At 38.9% G+C, this 21,647-nt stretch overlaps 1 protein-coding gene across 1 annotated transcript; it reads right to left on the minus strand.

Moving 5' to 3' along the window:
• Positions 1–1,691: 1,691 nt before the first annotated feature.
• Positions 1,692–20,835, minus strand: LOC140936536 (FERM domain-containing protein 3-like). The gene is made up of 15 exons (XM_073386025.1): positions 20,652–20,835; positions 19,054–19,158; positions 16,520–16,562; positions 15,276–15,357; positions 13,917–13,961; positions 13,074–13,126; positions 11,808–11,928; positions 11,279–11,366; positions 8,608–8,696; positions 8,426–8,489; positions 7,506–7,594; positions 6,676–6,756; positions 5,893–5,961; positions 5,358–5,619; positions 1,692–4,222 (listed from the first exon to the last, which is right to left on the minus strand). The coding sequence occupies exons 1-15, from the start codon at positions 20,742–20,744 to the stop codon at positions 4,022–4,024; spliced, it is 1,485 nt and encodes a 494-aa protein (XP_073242126.1). The 5' UTR covers positions 20,745–20,835; the 3' UTR covers positions 1,692–4,021.
• Between the last annotated feature and the right edge of the window lie 812 nt (positions 20,836–21,647).

A 21,647-nucleotide genomic window follows, 5' to 3' on the forward strand; every position in this document is an offset into this window, starting at 1 on the left:
GCAAGTTACAATCGATAATAACAATTTCTGTCATTGCTAAATTTGTTTGGAAGAAGCACAGGACTTACCTTTTTTGAGTGTCTTCGTTTAATGACGAACACGTGTTTCGAACTGATTCAAGTGGTACATTATACAGGCTTTAACGGTGGTAATTTTGATTTTGTACTTTTTATTCTGCTGCCACTGGCATTTTCTGCGAGGCAAAAAATAGATTTAGGTATAAAACTCTTCTTTTCCTTTCCACAACATAGGAGCCATGTTTATCTTGCATGCTAATTTACCAGAATACCGCACGATTACTGAACAGAATAACACATTCAAAAGTAAGCTTTTACTATCATCTACTTACCTTTCGTTGTTAAGTCTTCTCAAGTCATCCTCAGATGGTTGACATTTTTAATTAAGATTGAAAGACGGGCGATAAACTCGTTAAAGAAACGGCAATATTTTTAAGGTCCGCAAATACTGTTCGTAAAATATGCTGCTTTCACCAAGACGCCGTCCTTCGACTGAATTCATTATTTTTTGAACTGCGCGCAATCGTGGAGCCCCCTGATTAAGAGTTTCCTGATTGGCTCTCGATGTTGCACGTGTCCCTAGCAAGAATTTCGTCGACGGACAAATAGTCATTTGGGAATTGCACGATGGCACAACCTATCCCAAAACCTCGGTCCCAGCTTCTTTCAACGTTCAAAATTGCTTGTGATTCATGGAACTCGCAAATTTATCTCAAAGAGTTGTGGTTCGGGGCGTAGATCTCGCGAGAATACACTCACAATGTATATTTTCGACAAGTATTTTTTCTCATAGAAAGGTTATGTGATATTACTCTAGGGAACTTCTCTCAAGTTTTAAATTCAGGGTATGTTCTCACCGAAATGTTGAATAAATCTTGCGCCAACACGAAAACCATAAGTAATAAGTGTCACAAAATCAATTTAAGTGGTCTCTTCGGGAATTTTCTGTTTTATGTCATCCCAACCATCTCTTACTTGTAGGCGTGAACGATAGAAACGTCATCATCAACCAAAGATTCCATGCGGTCCCTGATCAAGAAAATCGAGATTTTTTCTGGCGTCATAGTCCCCTGGTTTACTGACTGTATATTTGAACTGTAAGAACTTTTCTATATATACGCGCGAGCTACTAGGATGCCTTCTTGGGATTTCCAGCGGGGGCAAAAAAGGCAATGTATGAAGGTCGTGTGTACACGTTAAAGTTAAAACTCCCCCAAAGGGCTTAAATTAATCCTTAAAGTCCAAATCGTACTAATCCACATACAAATTCTCCACAGACTGCTCTCCATACATTTCCCTAAAGAATTAGTTGAGAGGATCCGAAAAAACAACAGTACTGTATTTCTCCCCCTGGTGATCATTTTCTCAAATCTCATAACCCTTTCTCTTGATGAAGTAGTGATATTGTTAGGGGAAAATTGATGTTGGTTACTCTTGGGGCTGAAAGGCTTAAAACTTCATTTACATGGATCATTTCAAGTTCCACTAGGACTGCCCATGCTTAGTCTCCTTCGTAGCCGTTATTAGGGTCGTCACGCAACGCTTAGTGGGGAGGAGTGAGGAGGTCTCAGTAAAACAAAAAGTTTCTATATAACTGGCAAGTGTCCCAGTCACCCCTCTCTGAATTTTCTGGATCCACAAGATTTATATCTTGAAATATCGATGGCAGGCAAGTTCAAATATAACCCTTTATTGTTTTTTCAATGTCAGCCACATGCATTTACAGAATATGAGTACGTCAATCTAATAAGCTAAATGTCCTACCAGGCATTGGTTACTTAACCACACGCGATTTGGAACAGTTTCAGAAAATACAAGTGAAATATTTCAAGGACATATTTCCCGAAAAAAAAGACATCATTTTAATTACACCGTGATGACATTCGTCTTTTTTTACAAGGTAAGCGCTGGAAAACAAGAGTAGCTTGCTTCAAAAGTGGTGTTATGTTTAAGGGAAAGGCATCTTTTAAGGCATGTTTATTTGGGAGAATCCAAGTTTCGATTCTTGATCTCGGATGTTTTGCATTTGTTACGACGGAATAAGTGAATTATTTGCAAATGAATTCTTCAGCAATATTGGCGCGAACTGAGGAGAACATGCGGGCCTCATATTTTTACAGGAAAACCGCTGCCCAAGAAGAATTTTGGGATAATAAAAAAATCCGCATGCCCAGTCTCTTCGTCCATTATTAAGTGGAGAAGAATCTGGGAACAGAGAACCCCAAATAAACAAGCCGTTCCCTCGACTGCTTAAAAATCAACTGGTAGACAAAAACTTAATTCAGACGTAACTTACTGCGATAACGATACGAAATTGGCAATGCGTGTCCTCTACGAACATTTAAATACTTGGAGTTTTACTTTTAAAATTTACAATTGACGTTTTGCCCTATTTAGATTTACTAGAAAGTTATCTAAACACAAAGTTTCTACAACAAATTAAATGCTAATTTCACTGAAATATACTCCCATCCGCACCAAGTTTACTCAGATGGTCAAAACGTTTAAGTTTTGACGTGTCGTCTTGAGAATCGAGTATAAACAGTCATTGGATGCGTTTTTGGTGATATCCGGAATAATCAAGCTCGAGGTAAGAATTATCGGCCGAGATTGATTACTCTTATCAACACTTTGGTTATTCCGATATCGCAGAAAAACCTCATCCAATGATTGTTAATACAAAAGAAAGGAATCTAACACTTGTTCTATTGGACATTGTTTTGAAGATTAAAATAACCGTCGCACGAAACACAGTTTGATAATGCTCATGAAAATCATGCATTGCGCACACAACCTACAGATAAGTAATTATCTGCTAACAAATAACTAACTAATCTGTAGCTGCCCTGATTTACAAAATTGACGGCAGGCTCTTAGCCAATGAGAAGACAGGCAGTGCGTACAATGTATAATAATAAAAGTGAAATACTTCTGCCTACCATACGAATTGAAGGATACGTCTGTGATCTATGATCTAACTCAACCCAACGTCACTGAAACTTGATTTACATGATACGATCAGTGCCGTAAATACATAGTAAGGAGCTTAAAGGCTGGCTCTCACTACTGATTTCCAGGCGTTCAGATAGGCGAGTGCGGAGCGAAGTCAAGCGTTTCCTCACTCTCACCCCCTACCTACCCCACCCCTTCGCAGTTTTTCCTGCATCTCTTTGCTCCGTCCCCACAATCTGAAAGCCTAGAAAAAGCTTAGTCGGCGTCAGAGTTGTGATCAAAAGCCCAGAGCGTTATCATCTAGTGAAACGCATCGTAATTAGTATTTAGTTCTTCCACTTTCGTCTGCGACTCCCACAATCTAAGGGCGCTTTCCAAAAGTCAGGAATGGGCCGACAGGACCGGTCAATTTGAAAATGAAATTTGAAATAAAAAAGGCATTCATGCAGTGCTTTCTCTGCTGATTATGCGTGCGCGAGAGAGTAAAACTTGCTCCCAGGCCCTCTCTTCCACAACGGTCCTGAGGGCGAGTCTGAGGAACTCTTCTACATATTTTTTTATGTGCAGTTTTCACTAATAAGGTCGTGCTGTTACAAGCTTATTACGAGTTTTGGTGAGGCTGCTGTAACTACGTGAGAAATATTATCTATAAATGAATGAAAACTTAACGTTCGGGATCGGGAATTTAAAAATGTACGAAAAAGAAATACCCCTCAAACTTTTCAAAGCTTAAGTATGTACGTATCCTTGACAGACCTGTTAGTCAAGTGTGTTCGTTATTGACTATTTTCACCTGAAAATTAACACACACAGTTCTTTTAGGTCACCCCTAAAAGGATATTTTCCTCGCACGCACGAGCTTTCAAGCTTTGTATTCTACGTAGACGAACAAAAAATAAATCTGTTATATTGACAATGACAAAAAAGAACAAAGCACATGAATCGAGTCCACTAATTGCTACAATGAATTATTTTCCAATGTCAATTTTGACAGTAAATTCCTAAAGGTACTACCACGATTGATTAAAAATTACCCGGTATTGCGTGACTCCTCAAATTTTGTATCCGAAAGATTTTAACACGAATTTAGCGAAGCCCTTGTAAGCATCCGTCGATTTAATATAGGTCTTTCTAGTTTCCCAAACAATGGCAATGGGGATCATTATCAGCGCCAGGATGAACATGATGAAAATAAACATCTTGAAGCCATAGTTTTCTACTTCTACATGGCTAGGCGTCGGCTTCGTAACGACCTGCAAGGAAAAGTGTCACGCGATAAGCAATACGGTCTACAAAACAATTTTACAAATCCCCCATTTGAATCCGTCATACTACTTTTAAAAAGCTGACCCCAACTCTAAAACAAAAAAAAGAAGAAGAACGAAAGAAAAACGAGGCCTGTCTTTTTCCTTTTGCAACGGTCTATCTTATCGCTAGTAACCAAATCTTTAGTCCTCGTGGATGTAAAATATGCTACCGGACATGGTAGAGTAGAGTAAAAACACATTTTGAAAAGCCTTAAGTTCAGGCCCATGTTGTGTTTTACATTCAAAATAAGAGAAGAGGTAAGGAAGAGACCCAGGTTCGATTCGCAGTTGTAACTTCTTTTACTTTACTGTAGGGGAGACTATCGATAACATTTTGGTATCGTGGTATCGACCGATCATAAAAGAGGTCACGTGTAAGGAAACCTTTGTATGTCCTAAGGACATTTCGGTCGTTTTTCGACGGTTTTACATAGCGCAAATCTGCTCTCTTATTTGTTCCAACAAATAACATATCTCCCAAATCTGAGGATTTCACTTAGAAAAGTCAGGTGTTATTACAAAGTGTAAACAACATAGTAGAAAGAACGCATGAAGCAAAAACGTGGTACAGGTGAATGTTAAAAAGCTGGAATATTTTCGTCAACAGTGCGCGCTCTCATTGGCTACTTTAAGGTCATATGACGTCTAACAATAAACTATTTCCAGCCAAAAGTCTTTGAGCTGGTAACATTGAACCGAATATTAACCGCAGTAATGTATATACTGCAGTTCCAAGAGTCCTAGGGCCCGTTTCTCGAAAGTCCCGATAACTTTTCGGGCCCGAAATCAAATATTCAAACCGAAATATAAAGAATAAGAGCGCGGGTCCTGGCTAGCAAACTACTCCATTTTGTTTCATTAACTCATAGCTTTATCATGTTAAATGCAAAACTATTGCAACCTCGATCTTCAATGTAAACGGAGACAGCTTACCGGGCCCGTTAATTATCGGGACTTTCGAGAAACGGGCCCCCGGTTGTCTGAGCAATACAACACATCCCCTGAATCTCGCTGAGACTTAAAAGGAAAAAAAACAACTGATTCACTCGGGACAAACCATAACGCATTAAGAAATGTTTACCTTTGTGGCAGGTTTTTCCTCGTGGCCCACGTGATTTGCAACTGAGGGAGACCTGGCGTCAGTACTATCACCGACAAAGCTGTCGTCGGGGGGAGGACTTGGTGGAAATTTAGAAGTTTCAAACTTCTCTAATTCGGCGGCGTCCGATATGGGTGTGTTCCCGCCAGATTGTCCAGGCGAGGACAAGTTCAGCACTCCAGTGCTTTCAGAGATGCTGTCCGAAGAAACTTTTATCCGGCGAGAAATCCTGACACTAGGTGCCCTAATCAATCAAAAGCATCAGTCAGTCAAGAAAAGCCTTTATTACAAGGCTGAATTCGCGAGCTGGCAAGGTGAAGCGAATCCCGCATTCTGATTGGCTACCCGAGCGGGTAAGATGGGCCCACCTTGCCCACTCGGGATTATCCGCGTTGGTCCCGCAAGCAAAACTCTCTTTCTGGCCATATAATATTTTTTGTATTCTCCTTCGTTCTAAATGATTGTCATATATAACCATACCTAAAATATTACGGATGATGACAGATTACGGACATACCTTTTAATCTCTGGTGCTGGGCGACTGATCTTCTCGCTTTCAGCGATAAGCTGGTCTTGAGTTGGACCACTGGAAACAAAAGAGAGAAGCCATAACGATTACTTGCAATAAACTTCAGCCAACTTGTACTGTAATACCACAAGGCAAATCACACTACAACGCGACAGAACGACCACGTAGAACTTACTTTATGGCATATCACAATCAATTATTTTCAACGACTAAATGGAAGCTTAATTCAAGTTTTGTGAAAAAAAAGAAGGAAAATTCTGATTTGCATATTAAGAAGAATACACGTTTTACAACAGGTAACCCAAGCGAAGTACACGGGTGTGATAGTACTTACAGATGGTGTCCGGTTCTTTTGGCTACATATAGTCTTCTCGTTCCACAAACGAGTTCGGCAAGTTATCGTTGTTTTTTCTTTGAGTTAATGTTTAAGTCAAGAGCAAACTGACTTTAAATGGTAGTGTTGCTAAACGAATAGTTAAAACGACCTAGTAAGTCCACTTCATCCCATGGTGGGATATGCTGCTTCAAGTTTAAAACTCTCAGTACATGTAGGCAGAAAACTCACGGAATTCCGTTTTACAGTACTACTCTATATTTTCATTAATACAAATCCCATGATGTGACCATTCAAATGAAAGCTCTCTGTCCGTACTTACGCATGGTGCTACTTGTTCTTCAAAATTTCACAAAATGAAATTTCGAAAATTGGTCGAAATTTTCTTTTGGCTAAATTTGGCAGTGAAAGGGTCCATAGAAAGGAGATGAACTCACAGATATTTATGCTTTGACCTCCTGAAAAACCTCTGTGGTGAAATAGCCTTCCTTTTTGGCTTGGCTACATTGTCCTTATGACTGCAAAGGAAAATATGAGCTTGATAAGAATAGAGAAGAATTTAACCTGTGAAATAGTACATGTTTGAAGTCCTAAAGCCTAGTTGTGTATTAACACTAGAGAGTTAAATATAGTTTTTTACAACACGAAATCTCAAAAAATTTAATTCTTATATGAATTTCACACCCTGTTCACGTTTAAGTGACACATATTCTCTAACGTATTTAAAATTCATCAGTGTTATAACACAGTCAAACCTCCCAAGCGATACCCAGAATGTGAAAAGTTAGTGGTCGCTTACGGGAATTGAACCACAGGGGTCCCTTTTTAGAAGACGTCTGAACGATCTACATTTTGGAAGAGAATTCATTGCACGAAACCATTATGCATAGTTTAATGTCCTCACTAAAAGTATATCTTATTCTGTTCAGAGTGTACTAAATACAATGAACACAGAAATCAAACCACACCTTAAGTGCTCATTCACAGGAGGATAAAAACAATGGAAAATTCAAAAGAGGTCACCCAAAAGAGTGGCTGCAGTTGCTTACAAGAGGTGGTTATCTACAAAAGATTCCAAATGTAGTGATTTCATTGTGGAAATTTTGATGTTTTGGATGGGTGGTCACTTATCAAAGGCAGTTGCTCACAACAAGGTGATCCACCATGGAGGTTCAACTATAATTCAAAGGCAATACTGTCTTGTTGCATTTATTAAAAACCATAGTAAGGCCAACTAGATTGCCAATCATTCTAAGTTACAGCTTACCTGTAAAATGCTAGGTGCTCCACTGCACACTTCCATAAATGCTTACAAGCCAGGGGATCAGGGAGTCGGAAACCATAGTTAGCCTTTCGCTGAAATCACAAAAATAATCAGCCTCACGAACAAGATCGAACCAAATGAACATTCTTAATCAGAGTTGCCACTAAGGTTTCAAGTTGCTGGGTACATGTACAGAGCCTGTATATGTAATAAGTAGGTGGGGAACTCTACAACGAGGAAGTTCTATGGTTCCATTTTCCTTTTGTTTTCTAGGGAAGTAGCCAGGGGGCTCACATTCATAGTAGCTGGAGGGATAAGACAGTTGCATGATGATGTCACTTTACTACAACTACCAGAATCCTTAAGTTGTTTGTTGTTTTCTTGTGCAAATTAAGGCTATTGTTGTTCACATCTCAACGAGATTGAGATATAGAAAAAAGAAAGCAAAGATGAAAGGAATTCTGGTAGTTCTAGTCAAATATTGTCATTCTGAAAATGGCCTATTCCCTGTTATGGCTGGTTCCATGAGTGGGCAAGATAAATTGGATACTGCAATTTGATTGGCAACCTAATCAGGTAATATGGGTCTATATTGCCCAATAAGGATCTGCTGCAGTTGATTTTTGTTTCTCCTTAGTTGAAAATTGATTAGCATACATTACCATACCCAAAAACAATAGGAAACAAATTAACTGCAACACGTCCATCAAGGAAAACTTTTCTTGACCATATAAGAATCTTTTATTGACCAAGTTTGTTCGTTCAGGACCACTGGACATCGGCATTGTTTCTATTCTTTTTTCTTTTGCATTATTATTGACTTCAACTTTGTCTCAGTCCATCAAAATGTAAAAAAAGGAACTTGGCCAATATCAACCATCACTGACATAAAACCCAAATGATCTTGTAGACCTTGTACTTACATCTTCTCTCTGCACCTGAACATAAAACACTTTTCCCTCATAGCTGCACTTCAAAACTTCAGGCCTTAAGGAGAGAAATCCAGAAATCATAAATCCTGTAAGAATATTACCTTGACACGTGCAAATCTTTAGTTGGATTTTCTGCATGTTGTAGACCCGATACAACGTACATTTGTACTTACCAGTTAAACCCTGACACCTTCTTTCCTTCTCTGATAATGGCAATACCAACCGGAGTCAATCCCAAATAAAGTTGAACATTATCTTGATCCTGTGGAGAAATGAAAAATAACAACAATTAAAAACTTTGTAATTGAGGAGAACAGAAACAAAAAAAAAATGTGAAAACTGCAACATGTATAATAATTGCGTTCGAGGTACGACTCAGAACGCAACCCCTAATTTGTGTTGGGTGTTCTGTGCATTATTGGGTTACCTGTGCAATTAATAAGGGAGGTTTTTTTGAGATTTCATTTTCGTTCGTCGTCGTCGTAGACACACATTTGCCTCGCTTTGAGGCGCTTGCTTAAGTTTTGCCTCACTTTGACGCGCTAACTCATGTGGTGATTCTTGTGTCCTCGGCGTTCACCTTTCAAAGGTTTGCTAAGGTCTGATATTCTTCGTAAAGCGTTCATCTTTTCAAAAGTTTGCTGAACCTTCGTAAAGCGTACATCGATCTGTGGTTGCTGAATCGTCCAAAGAGTTCATCTTTCAGGAGTTTGCTGTTAAATTTTACTTTGGATTAAGCCTTCATATTTTTCTGCATGGTTCGTCACTGTTTACGAAAATGCCTGAGACTACTGGTGCATGCATCAAACCGGGTTTAGTTCGGCGGCCGTTATGCCACAAAGTAAATTTACCGAGTTGTGTAGCTCGGCGGCCGTTTTGTCACAAAGTAAATTTACGAGTTGTGTAGCTCGGCAGCCGTTGTGCCACAAAGTAAATCTATCGAGATGTGAACCTTGGAGGCGCCATTTGACCATGACTTGTGATATTTTCGGCACCGGACAAACGAACACTTTAACTCTATGTTATTTATTAGGAAAAACTTATAAATCAGCCCACAATAGCGCCACTCTCGAGTCACTGAAATCAACACGCTCAGCCATTTACTGGAAAGGGGTTTAGTTCGGCGGCCGCTATGCCACAAAGTAAATTTACCGAGTTGTGTAGCTCGGCGGCCGTTTTGTCACAAAGTAAATTTACGAGTTGTGTAGCTCGGCAGCCGTTGTGCCACAAAGTAAATCTATCGAGATGTGAACCTTGGAGGCGCCATTTGACCATGACTTGTGATATTTTCGGCACCGGACAAACGAACACTTTAACTCTATGTTATTTATTAGGAAAAACTTATAAATCAGCCCACAATAGCGCCACTCTCGAGTCACTGAAATCAACACGCTCAGCCATTTACTGGAAAGGGGTTTAGTTCGGCGGCCACTATGCCACAAAGTAAATTTACCGAGTTGTGTAGCTCGGCGGCCGTTTTGTCACAAAGTAAATTTACGAGTTGTGTAGCTCAACAGCTGTTGTGCCACAAAGTAAATCTACCGAGATGTGAAGCTCGGCGGCGCCATTTGACCATGACTTGTGATATTTTCGGCACCGGACAAACGAACACTTTAACTCTATGTTATTTATTAGGAAAAACTTATAAATCAGCCCACAGTAGCGCCACTCTCGAATCACTGAAATCAACACGCTCGACCAAATTACTGGAAAAGTTATTGACGTGAGCCGCACACACGTTCCATTGAAGGCTTTGATACGGTTTGTGCGAAGTTTGAATTCAGATGTGAAAGCTTTTACACCAGTAAATTCAATGTAAATCATTTTGTCAACAAGTTGATGATTGGTTGCTGTTAAAAATAACAGACGAAATTATCCGAAGAAATGTTTTTGAAGAAAGAAAAAGAATCCCGGGTTAAGAACTAATCAGCCTTTGAGAAACGGCGCCCTGTAACTCGCGCCAGTGAAACAAAATTTTCCATTTACACGTCCGACGTTGGCCAATGTCTCCTCCGATTAAAAGCACTTGAAACCGAACCATACGATATCTTTTGAAAACGTTCTTAAAATGATACACAGTTTAAATAGAGGTTTCGCTGTACGTAACCCTTACGTTCAGAATATGCCATAATCATATTTATCTACATCGCAACCACCCTTCCGCCTCAACAAACATATCGAACGCACTCTCCTAAGCTCCGATTACTCCTAGTTTATTCCTAGAATGTTATTCCTAGAGTTTAAGTATGGCACTACTACAAACAAAATATACTTACACAAAGTACATGAAAGAATGATCGTTTCACTGATTTTTTTAAAAAACAAAAATCAAATAATTTATTAATTGTGGGATGAATTGAGGCAGAATACAGTGTGACCCTGTTAATATGGCCACTTCTGGGCCCAAAAAATTTGGCTGTAAGAACGGGGTGGCCATATTACCAAGGCAGGCCTAAATTTCATGACTTGAGGGCCATAATGACAAATACACCATACATCGCATTCACCATACTGTTCTCATTAATAAACAACCAGAATGTAGATATCGCGTACAGTATTGAAAAAACTTCTTAAAATGTTCCTTCAGTACATGAAATTCTTTAAAAATTCGGCTATAAATTGCCACAAGTGCATTTTAAGTGTACTGTAGTCTAAAAACAGTACAAGAATAAGCTCAGATTACCAGGTCAATAGGAGGTTTTGCCGGGCAAAAAAAAACTGGCTGTAATAATGAGGGGACCACACGGGGGGTTACACTGTATGCAATATTAAAAACTGTAAATTGTTAAAAGAAAATCCCCCACAATAATGCAAAGCTTATGTACTGTTTGCAATTTCACTAACCTTGCATGGATGAGGATCCACTCCATACATGTCTAGTCCCTTGACGGCACCCAGAAAGTTCTTTTCAGCAACAGCAGGAACTTGGCCACTTTAACAAAAGAGTTTGGTTATCTAGATGCATGACATCCAGTGACAATATACATTACATGTACATGTATCTTGTTTTCACATGAAAAAGTTTGTTAAGAATAAATTTTTTGGGTATTGTAAACTTGAGGGCAAACATTTTATCATGAAAGAAAAAAAAATAGTACCAAGGCCTGTAGCCTACATACAACTTCTTGCTTTTTTCTGGAATCGGTGTATCAAAAAATCATCAATCAAGAGGTACTAAAATACTGGACCTGAAACTGCTTTCACAATAAAATATACAGTACACATTTTCTGTAAAAACACTTAGGTATTTCCAAAAAGACGACACCACCATCAAATTATATAAATAACAGCAGTCAACAAAATATTGCACTAAACCAGTTAGAAATGGTTGATACAGGCTGTATTGATAGAATGGATGAGTAGAATAACATACATTAGCGTCTTGTGAGTTTCTGCTATTTTCTTCTCTAGCTTGTCTGACTGTTTTGGAACAATGCGGAATTCAGAGACATAGTTTTCACCATGGTCCTCCTCTTCATAATCCCCAATGTCAGCTAAAGAAGAAAAACAAGCCAGAAAATAATAATGAAGGTCTCTGTGCAAAAAACGTCCTATTCATATTTTACTATTATTTTTGAATGTGTGCAAAACTTGCAAAATTCTTGCCTGTGACCTTTTTTGCAGTACAGTGTAAGGAAACACACTGTTACATTATCTTACTGATTTCCACTTTATTTGTTGGAAATCACATAATATGCAATAAACATCCACTTTTCCAGTGGTTTCTTTTGTGTCCCTTTTTAGCTATTGTCCTGCATAACAAAACAATGTGTTTCATTTATTTATTTTATTTTATTAAACAAAACAACCACCTCCCAAGAAGAGGATTATCAGCCAGTGTGGTCAACAAAACAAAACAAAACAAAAACAAAACTCAAAACATAAATAACAAGTAACTAATTGATAAGTTAGTAGCTCAATTCAGAAACAGCGAGTCCAAAATCACTCCAACTGTTGAAGGGTGATTCCAGACACACTGGCCCGGAACTGCGCAGGATCGGTGGAGAGAGTAAAGACATCTGGAGGCAGGGATATCCACTAAACTATAGTTCTAGGATAGAATTAGACAGTCTGTGAGAGGTTGAAGAGGTGGAAATTGGGATGAAGGAGTGAGCATGGACATGTCCACTTCCGCGGGTTGGTGAACGCAATTAATTATTGTTGCCTGGGCTCACTGCAACTAAGCTGTTAGAGATCTTATACAACATGGCCTGGCATGGGGCGACTCTTCTCTACTGTAAGGTTCTCCAGTTGGGCTAATTCCTGGTATCTAGCTATAGTGTGACAAGAGTTTCTTTCACCAAACATTGAAACCTTTAAACCAATATCTAGCCAAATGACTTTCTTTACACCCTGAAAACATTTTAATGTAATATGCAACTCGCACATCTCCCATAATGCTCCTTACTTGGCTCGCAAAATTTTGCATAACCTTTGTTTTTCATTTTTCCTAGGTATTACAGCTGTCCCAGGAGAAATTGAAAACACTGCTTATGCCAAATTTTTGGGGGCAAATAAGTTGCACTATGGGAGACGTGCAAGTGGCGTATGGAAATGATGATGAAATCTACATGGCAGAGCTTCTCTAATAAACTAAAATGTACGTCTACCCAAGCATTTGCTAGCATTCTTAAAATACCTTGGACAATGTAAGCTCCCAACTCCACCAAGTCGTTAAAGGTGCACAGGAGTCTAATGACAAGAAAGTAAAAGGACCACATTAATTTTAAGTGATAATCACCTTAAAAGCACGACAAGAACACAAAGCACTCAACTCTTCCTACATTGGTCAGTGGAGTGACAAGAAGAGGAAACAGTTCTGATAGTACATGCTTTAATACAGATTTATACAAAATCACTGGTTTTATAGCTACATGTAAGTAGTGCAAGAGAGCTATTCAATTGATTTGGACACTAACAATGAAAAATGGGAAGTGTCAAGCACGCAGTTATTTATTACAGACTGAATTAGATGACAAGAAGTTCTGTTATTAATTATTTATAATAACCATAACAAAATTTGTGATATTTTCAGCTTTTCTAAAATTAAAACACAGCATATTCCAACATTTTTTTTTTTGCTAGAAGTAAAAATAAAAAACCTTTCAAGTGCATGCAAACAATGTCCAATTTCTTCGGCATAACCCATACTGTCCTATTATACTTTCCTATTAGTGCTGAAATTGGGACAATTGAAAGCCAATCAGATTTGAGAATTTTTTTATAGTTACTGTTATGATTAAAACCAAGTTGCTGCAAGCTGGGTCCACTCAGCACCAGCACCATACCTTACAGCTGCCTAAATTAGCATATGGGCAAGCTATCTTGATTTGACAGCAGGGAAGGGGTGGGGAGACAGCTACACGTAGCATGCATGAGAGCTATTCAAGTTTATTTACTTACCGACTATTCACTAAAGATAAAATTATGTAACATTGATACTAAGCAAAGGCAATGTTAAAAAGTTTTCATTGCATCTCACCTGCCATGGAGAATATCTCTTTTGACTTGAAGGAAAAACTGATACCTAAAAATGTTCAAGTAATGATGACATTGGTATTGTTGATAACTCTCAGGGCACAAAATAAATTACAGTCAAACTTTGATATAACAAAGGGCTTAAAGGACTGGTAAAATTTGTTTCTTAATATGATGCTGTTTCATCAAATGGAGTTTCTTTTTCATATTATTTTATATTACTGGGGTAAAGAAAATCGTTTGTTATACTAAGGACTTCATTGTATAGAGGTTCTACTGTATTTAGACTGTTGCCAGATGTGTTGACTGGCCAAAGCAATCTTAGCTTGGTCGTATCTCTCTTTTTACCAATCAAGATGTTAAAAATAACGTTAAAAATAACTTGAACGACTACTAGCCTAACAAGCAAAAGCATAAAGTGAAAAAAAAAACATGCTTGTCCTAGTGACATGTAACCCAGAAACTGTTTTGTTTCGCACACATTTGTTTGAAAATAAGAAACGTCATTAATACAAAATAAAAACTGAGCCACTCACAAGTCAAATTAGACACAACTAGTCATCAAACTAATCACTTTCATTTCACAGCAATATAAATGTAAATCTTGCAACAGCATGAAAAAAAAGCTGGTGTTGTCATGAATAGAGTTTATATCAACAAGCAGCTATGACATATGAAGTCTGCTACATGTATATGCATTTTCTCTTCATGAGTTGACAACCTTGTTTTTTTTGTTAGCAAAGCTGCTCCCACTTGTGTGTTGCAAATTCTGCGTGCTACACATTTTTGCTCACTACATGTAACTTGACTGCGACAGGATTAGCTCAGTCAGTAAAGTGCTTGACTGCAGAACAGGAGGTCGTGGGTTCGATTCCTGGGGCTGGACCTATACTCAGGGTCTTAAAATAACTGAGAAATGAAGGCACTCCCTTTGCACTGCAAGCAGCTAGACCATGGCGTGGCTCGGATGACCAAGTAAAATGGCTGTCCTCTCTCCAGTTGGAGACGTAAAAATAGTGTCCCCAATTAGCACTTTCGTGCTTAATACCTTGACACTCAAAAAAAGTGCTTTTTAAAATTTATTTGAAGAAAGTCAAAAGACAACAGTGTACCTGAAGTCTACTATATTAGTTCCTGTTCATCAAACACTTTAAGCTCCAATATCTATTTCCCAGACTGATCCCCATATTGATATATTTTCCCTTACGAATCAGTCAAGAGAATTTGATAAAAGATCAAAGCATTTTCCCGTTGATGATCAGTTTATTAATTCTCATGACCTTTTGCCTTGATGATATATTGATTTTTTTAGGAGAGATTGGATGTTGGTCACTTGTGGGACTAGAGGCTCTATAGTGATCACCTTGTGATTTCTTCATGAAGAGTACTTGGGTCTACAGAATAAAATTTCACTCTGAAGAACAACTTGTAAGGAGGCTTCAACGCTGCAAAGAAATCAATCAAAAAATGGTGTTAAAAAAATCTTTCTGGACGAGTACAGTGGAACCTCGATTTAATGAAGGGCCAAGGGACTGGCAAAATAAGTTCACTAAAACCAGTTTCATTATATCGAGGTTCTTTTCCATACATTTTACTATAACTGGGGCAGAAAATATAGTTCGTTATATCAAGGACTTCATTAATGTATATAATGGTTCGTTATATTGAGGTTATCAGCATTACAGAGTAAGGAAGATTTTTAAGCAAAAATAAACGAAAAAAACAAATCAGAGATTTCAAAATAGCAAAAAAAAAAAAAGAATTTTATAGGGGTAACAACATACTAATGTGGCTAAATGTAATTTAGGCAAGGTTAACCTCGAAGCAATGCTGGTCAGCTCTTTCCCCAGCTATAGTAGGGGTGGCCCGATGCCTCTAGCAGGGGCACCTCGTGACTTATATACGCAGTTGCTTGCTTGCAATTCTTCGCAAAGTATTGTTGCAATTGCCTGCTGTTTGCGTGCTAGTTTCTGCTTTGTTTTTTCCCATCCCTCCCTCCCTCTTGGCGTGGGCTTGGTAAGTATTGGGTCGGTAAGTATTCCACTGAATTGTTCAGTGTGACGGTGCCTGGTGGGGGCTGTGCCCAGGGTCGCCATGGATACCTCCTCCTCATGCTAGAGCATTGCCCGGCTCCACCAACTTTGTAGGCACCAACGCCTAAGCTCATCTATTGGTGATGAGTTTAATTACTGGAAAACCAGTAGTTTTCATTGTGGCTCACAAGGTTGAGAATCCCAACTGGCTTGCCTCCAGCCAGTTGGCTATTTAGAAAAGGGCCACCGAGGCGTTGAACTGCGGACTACTGGGAACAAACCCAGCTACATGTAGAGATCATGGATTGAACTTGTGGCCTCTGGATTACAATTTCAGTGCTCTAACTGCTCAGACAATCTGCCTCACTCTAAGGAGCGAGCAAAATAGTGTGGTCCAAAATATTGTAGATGACTATACACTAGCGGCAAAGAAAGAGAAAACATATTCATAAAATGTGACCTCATACAATCTACATCAGCAGCCTAAGGGAGTAAAAAGATTGAAATGTCTACTTCACCAGAACACTACAAACAAACTACAGAAACAATATACTTCAGCTTATGGAAGACTCACTTTTCATCTGCCGCACAACACTCTTATTGAGATCCAGCCAGTGCTAAGAAAACAAAACACAGAGAAACATGATTAATTATGGTAATAGGATTGAGTAGAGCCCTTATTCAGTTTGTAATCAAATGAGTCATTAACAAAATAAGATGACCAAGTAGAGGGAGTCCAATTTGCTTAAATGAAGTTAAATAAAATATTTATTTAACACAGTTAACAACAAGGAGTGTGCACGTGGTCAACGAACAGTCATTTGGCTCAAGCACATTCAGCCTTGCTTGCATCACCTCCATGTGCTCAGTACAGCATTTTCCTGGCGGCCACTTTCTTCATTTAGCCTTTGGATCATTCTTTTACTGTCTGATTCTTGCTGTTTTTTGCTGTTCGGTCAAGCCGTTTTCTTTCTTTGTCATCTTTAACTACGCTTGGCTTTATGCAATCGTCGTTTCTTCGTAATTTGGGCTGAAAGTCTTGGCGGGACGTTCGTCCCTGCGTTTGGGCATGGTTTTTGCTTGGGTGTTTCGTCTGCTACTTCATGGTTTGAGAGTTCAACAACAGCTTGGCGGTGGCGTTTTCATGAGACAGAACGATTGTGGTTTTGCGTTCACTTGCTTGGCAGCCAAGCGGCTGATGAACTTAGCTGTCCACGAGCTTAGCAGTCTAGCTGTACACGAGATAGTGGGACAAGCGGTTCACGAGCTTGGCAGTTAAGCGGTCCTCTAGCTTAGTGGTTAAGCGGTTCACAAACATAGTGGTCAAGCAGTCCTCGAGCTTAGTGGTGAAGTGGTTTTTGCTTTATTTTAGTTTGTATTTGAGGGCAATTTCCAAGTACAAGCCCCCGGGGAGGCTTATATTCGGAGGGGCGGTTTAACGGAGGGTTTTTTGTGTTACGAGTTTGGAGGGCTTATATTTGGAGGGGCTTATACATGGAGAGGCTTATTTTCGGAATTTTACAGTATGCCAATTCTTTTAACTTTTTACTTACTTGAAAATGACCAAAGATTGGTCCAAAATTTGTTTCTTTTAACCGTAATTTTCACTGAATAATAATCAGCCTTCCATAAATTTGTTAAATGTAAAGCCTGGTTTCAATGCGAGTGTCCAGATCATCCTGATTTGGCTTAAAATAATGTTCAGGTGATTGAGCTGACCAAGACCAAGCAGATATGTTTGACTGTCAAGCATGTGCAAAATTTCTGTTGTCTGACCCAGAAAAATCCCTGAGAACTGCCTGCCTCCAGTCTCTGAAGTCAAAAAGACTATTATTGTATGATGTCATCAAAAGTCCCAAAAAGCTGTAACAATACATTGGACAATTGATTACCATAATCGCGATATTAACGCTGTGATAGCAATGGATCGATAGTGAAAATGAAACATCGATAACAAAGTCGATATTGTAACCAAGTAACGATAGTTTTGTTAGTTTCTATACTTCCAACATTTTAACTTCTTTGGAAAATAAAGATATGCTTTTTTACTGATCTTTGACGCTAAAGTTCTGAATAACGGTAAAAAGGAAACTACAAACAACCTACTGTCCTACTGCACCTACATCTAGAATGTTTTAGCGTCTTGATTCTTGAACTGCTTTGGGTCTAATATTAGACAAGGGTCATATACATTGACGCTGAGGTTCTTTCAAACTTCAAACCTGACGGCCAATTTTATATCGTTGAAAACTATCGCAATACTATTGCAATAGTAGCTCCACTATTGCAATACAGTAAATGATCAATTGAGTGCTGCAGAGCTTATTTAATTTTCCCTGTTATAGGAGCGATGCTTGTATGGGAGTGGCGCTTATTCAAAAGTGGCACTTATTTCAACTACCGGTAAAACACTGAGGGGAATATAGAGAGAATCAAGTGAGGCGCATACTTAGTATGCACCATTTAATAAAAAATATGTACACCTTGTAGTGTCATATGAACCTGGCTTTAAGAGTTTTACAACTTTAAAACTTTAGAACTCACAAGTTGGTCAAGGTCCTATTTCTCAAGGAATATCAAGCGCCTTGCAAAGGTGGGGCATTAATTTGTGAATATTCAAATTAGTGCCACAGCGTTTAATCAAGAGCCACGCTTATTAAATTATTTTCGGTAAAGGTATCTGTGTGACCTTTTGTGCAATAGTTAAAATTTTTCCAATAGTCACCCCTAAAAGAGTGGGCCAATCAGGACATTCTGGACAATCATAGGAAACCAGTCTTAAGTGACTGTCAATATTGATAATGGCTTTCTTGTATGCAACGGCGTTTAACTGTGTGAAAATCACTTAAGAACTAGTTACTTAATTAAACCTCAGTGAAGCAAAACTGAAAGATGTAAATTGAATTTTGAAAATCATGTGAGCAATGCAGTGAGTTTCCAATACTCAAGACAGATGAGCAGAGAAGCACGTTATAGTTCAAAAAAAGTTGCTACAGTCGTGACAACAGCAAACATGACCTGTTTACAAAGTACACACTCCAGTAACTGAAAACAAACAATCACATATTTATGAATTTAATTATGCGTCCCTATTAAGACAAATCCTACCCTTTGTTTGGCATCATCCACGTAACGAAGACCAAAATAATCCTTCTCCAGTAAGTCAAGCGTCCTACAAACTTCGTCGAAGACGCTCTGTCCTTTGACGTCTCTCTGCAAAAATGTTTCAAAGCATGAAACGAAGTCACACGCATTATAAATAAAATGAAAGGAATACGTTTAACCACAGTGTGAAACTCAAGAAACAATCTAAACCAAGACACGCAACATACATAACTTCTAATAAACACTTTTCACGTGTAGTTTTGTTTACCTCGATATACTGTTTCTAACATCAGTTTTTAATTGCAATGAACTGTTGCTTGTGTTACGATGACTTTCGAAAGGGTTTGCTGAGCACGATCGTCCGAGTAATTTTACGTTTAGAAGATACTTATCGTAAAAAAGGCATGAGTGATTTTGTGGATTTTTGTTTTCGATACAGAATAACAAGAAAGAAAGAAAAACAAAATCAAAAGCTAGGCATTATTTAATTTACCTGAGTTTATTTACCAACTTGAAGACGTGGACCTCACAAATCATTGTTATCATGACATATTCACGTGCTAATTAGACTAAGAATACAAAGATCACCGGCAAAAGTTGGGACACTGAGAACATCGGATAACAATAAAAAAATATTCGCAAACACTTTATTTGTTTCTTCTTGTATTTTTTTTCACTGGGTGTACAGTCGACGAGCATGAAAGAGCTCGAGACGAGAAATCGAGAAGATGAAATTGAACACCTTTGTCACGCTTCACGGGGTTTGTGGCTCGAATTCACGTGTAGCAAAAACTACACACAGCATTTACATGTACCTACCTCACCGTATTTTTAATTTAAAATTTTCAGTAAACTACGACAAATACAGAAAGCGAAACAATAAGTTAACTTAACATGTATAATAATTAAGTCGGAAAAACAAGCGATCGAGGACGCAACAATCTCAGATTTGATATTACCCGATTAAGCCACATGGCACGGGCAGAAAAAAGGGATTAAGAACGAGGAAGTTTTGTCAATCCTTCCTCGAAATCGGTCAGGGTCAGAGAGGAAAAAGAAGGAAAAAAGAAGACCAGATTTAATAGGGTGTCTCCTCCACAAACAGTCGAACCGATGCAAATTTATTTTCTTTTTACAGCCTGAATAAATTATCCTGAAATCAGCGGGCAATTCCATAATCGAAGCAAGCAGTCGAGAGTATTTTGCAAAATGCAAAGTACGGGATTAAGGAACTCCAAAATCATAGTCATGACAAATCGAAGATTGTGTTTAAATTGAAACACTGCAAAAAATTGTTGTTACCCTAACTGATATTTAAGAACTGGTCTTCGAATGACGGCAACACACAGTTAGTGCATGCAGAGTACACGAGCTTTGAGCACTATGATTTCACTGAAAAAAAAACAATAACAATGTGGAAAAACTTATTATGGAGAAAAAGAAACATGTGAAAGCTGGAAAGCAAGCCGGTTACAATAAACACGAAGAAAAGACCGGCTTAGACAAAGAACGAAAGATCACGTAACATTCGCTCATACTTTAGCAGCTCATGCATTTGTAAAGCTAACATGAGGGCGATGCAATGCTAAACTTAAACTTACCTTGAAATCGCACGACAACTCTGTATCGTCCAAAAGACTGATCTTACACTGGAACTCGCCCTCTAGATTACTTTTGCTTGCAGATTTGAACATTGTGTTTGCTATGTAGTATACTTTTGCCTAGACACTCATAGGTTTCGAGTTTGATCGGACGCCGACTAAACTCAGCCTCGCTGTCGTGCATGTATGCCGCTGCATAATACCTTACCGCGCGTGCCCAGAACTCTAAAAAGTTTGCGTTCCCGGATGTACTGGCTTTTTGCAGGTGCAGATTGTCATCAAAAAGAGACATGACGGCGGGGAGCCCTGATACGGTAGAAAAAGAAAACTATCGTCTGATTTTACCATTCAGTCAGATATTGCAGTGATATGAACTCGAAGCGGATTTTTTAGGGTTTTATGCTTGACAAAAGACACTCAGCTGGTCATCTGGCATGCTTGGAAAAAAGCGTGTACCAGGAGCCGATTACGGCTCCCGCGTGTACGAGACCTGCTTTGATGCTTCTCAAGATTCAATTTTCCGAAACAAAAGGGCGAAAGGGTTCCCTTGTTTATTCCAGGCTCATTGTCATGTTAAAATAAGTAAGCAACAAAAATCTGAAAAATCACACGCCAAGCCCCACCCCCACAAATTAACCCATGTTATGGAATCACTTCTCAATTTGTTCCATCGCCTTATAAATGGCAACTTTTGTTGTTGACCATTTACAGTAATGGTGGAAAAACACTGAGCCCAGTCCATGGACTAAAATGGACTACACCGCTGAAGCGTAGTGATTAAGGGTAACTTAGGGGTTATGAAACTGGGTGAATCAAGTTTCAGGTCAGTTTTCCGAGTATATTGACTCTAAATAGACTACGAGTAGTCCCCCATTTTTCCTCAAGGATAGTAGGGCGAGCGAAACGCGAGCGCGCGTGAAAATCACCCCACGCGAGAAAAGGCGACACGCCGCGTGTCGCCTTTTCTCGCGTGGGGTGATTTTCACGCGCGCTCGC

Source organism: Porites lutea, chromosome 5 (genome assembly GCF_958299795.1).
Source record: "Porites lutea chromosome 5, jaPorLute2.1, whole genome shotgun sequence".
Classification (NCBI taxonomy): domain Eukaryota; kingdom Metazoa; phylum Cnidaria; class Anthozoa; order Scleractinia; family Poritidae; genus Porites; species Porites lutea.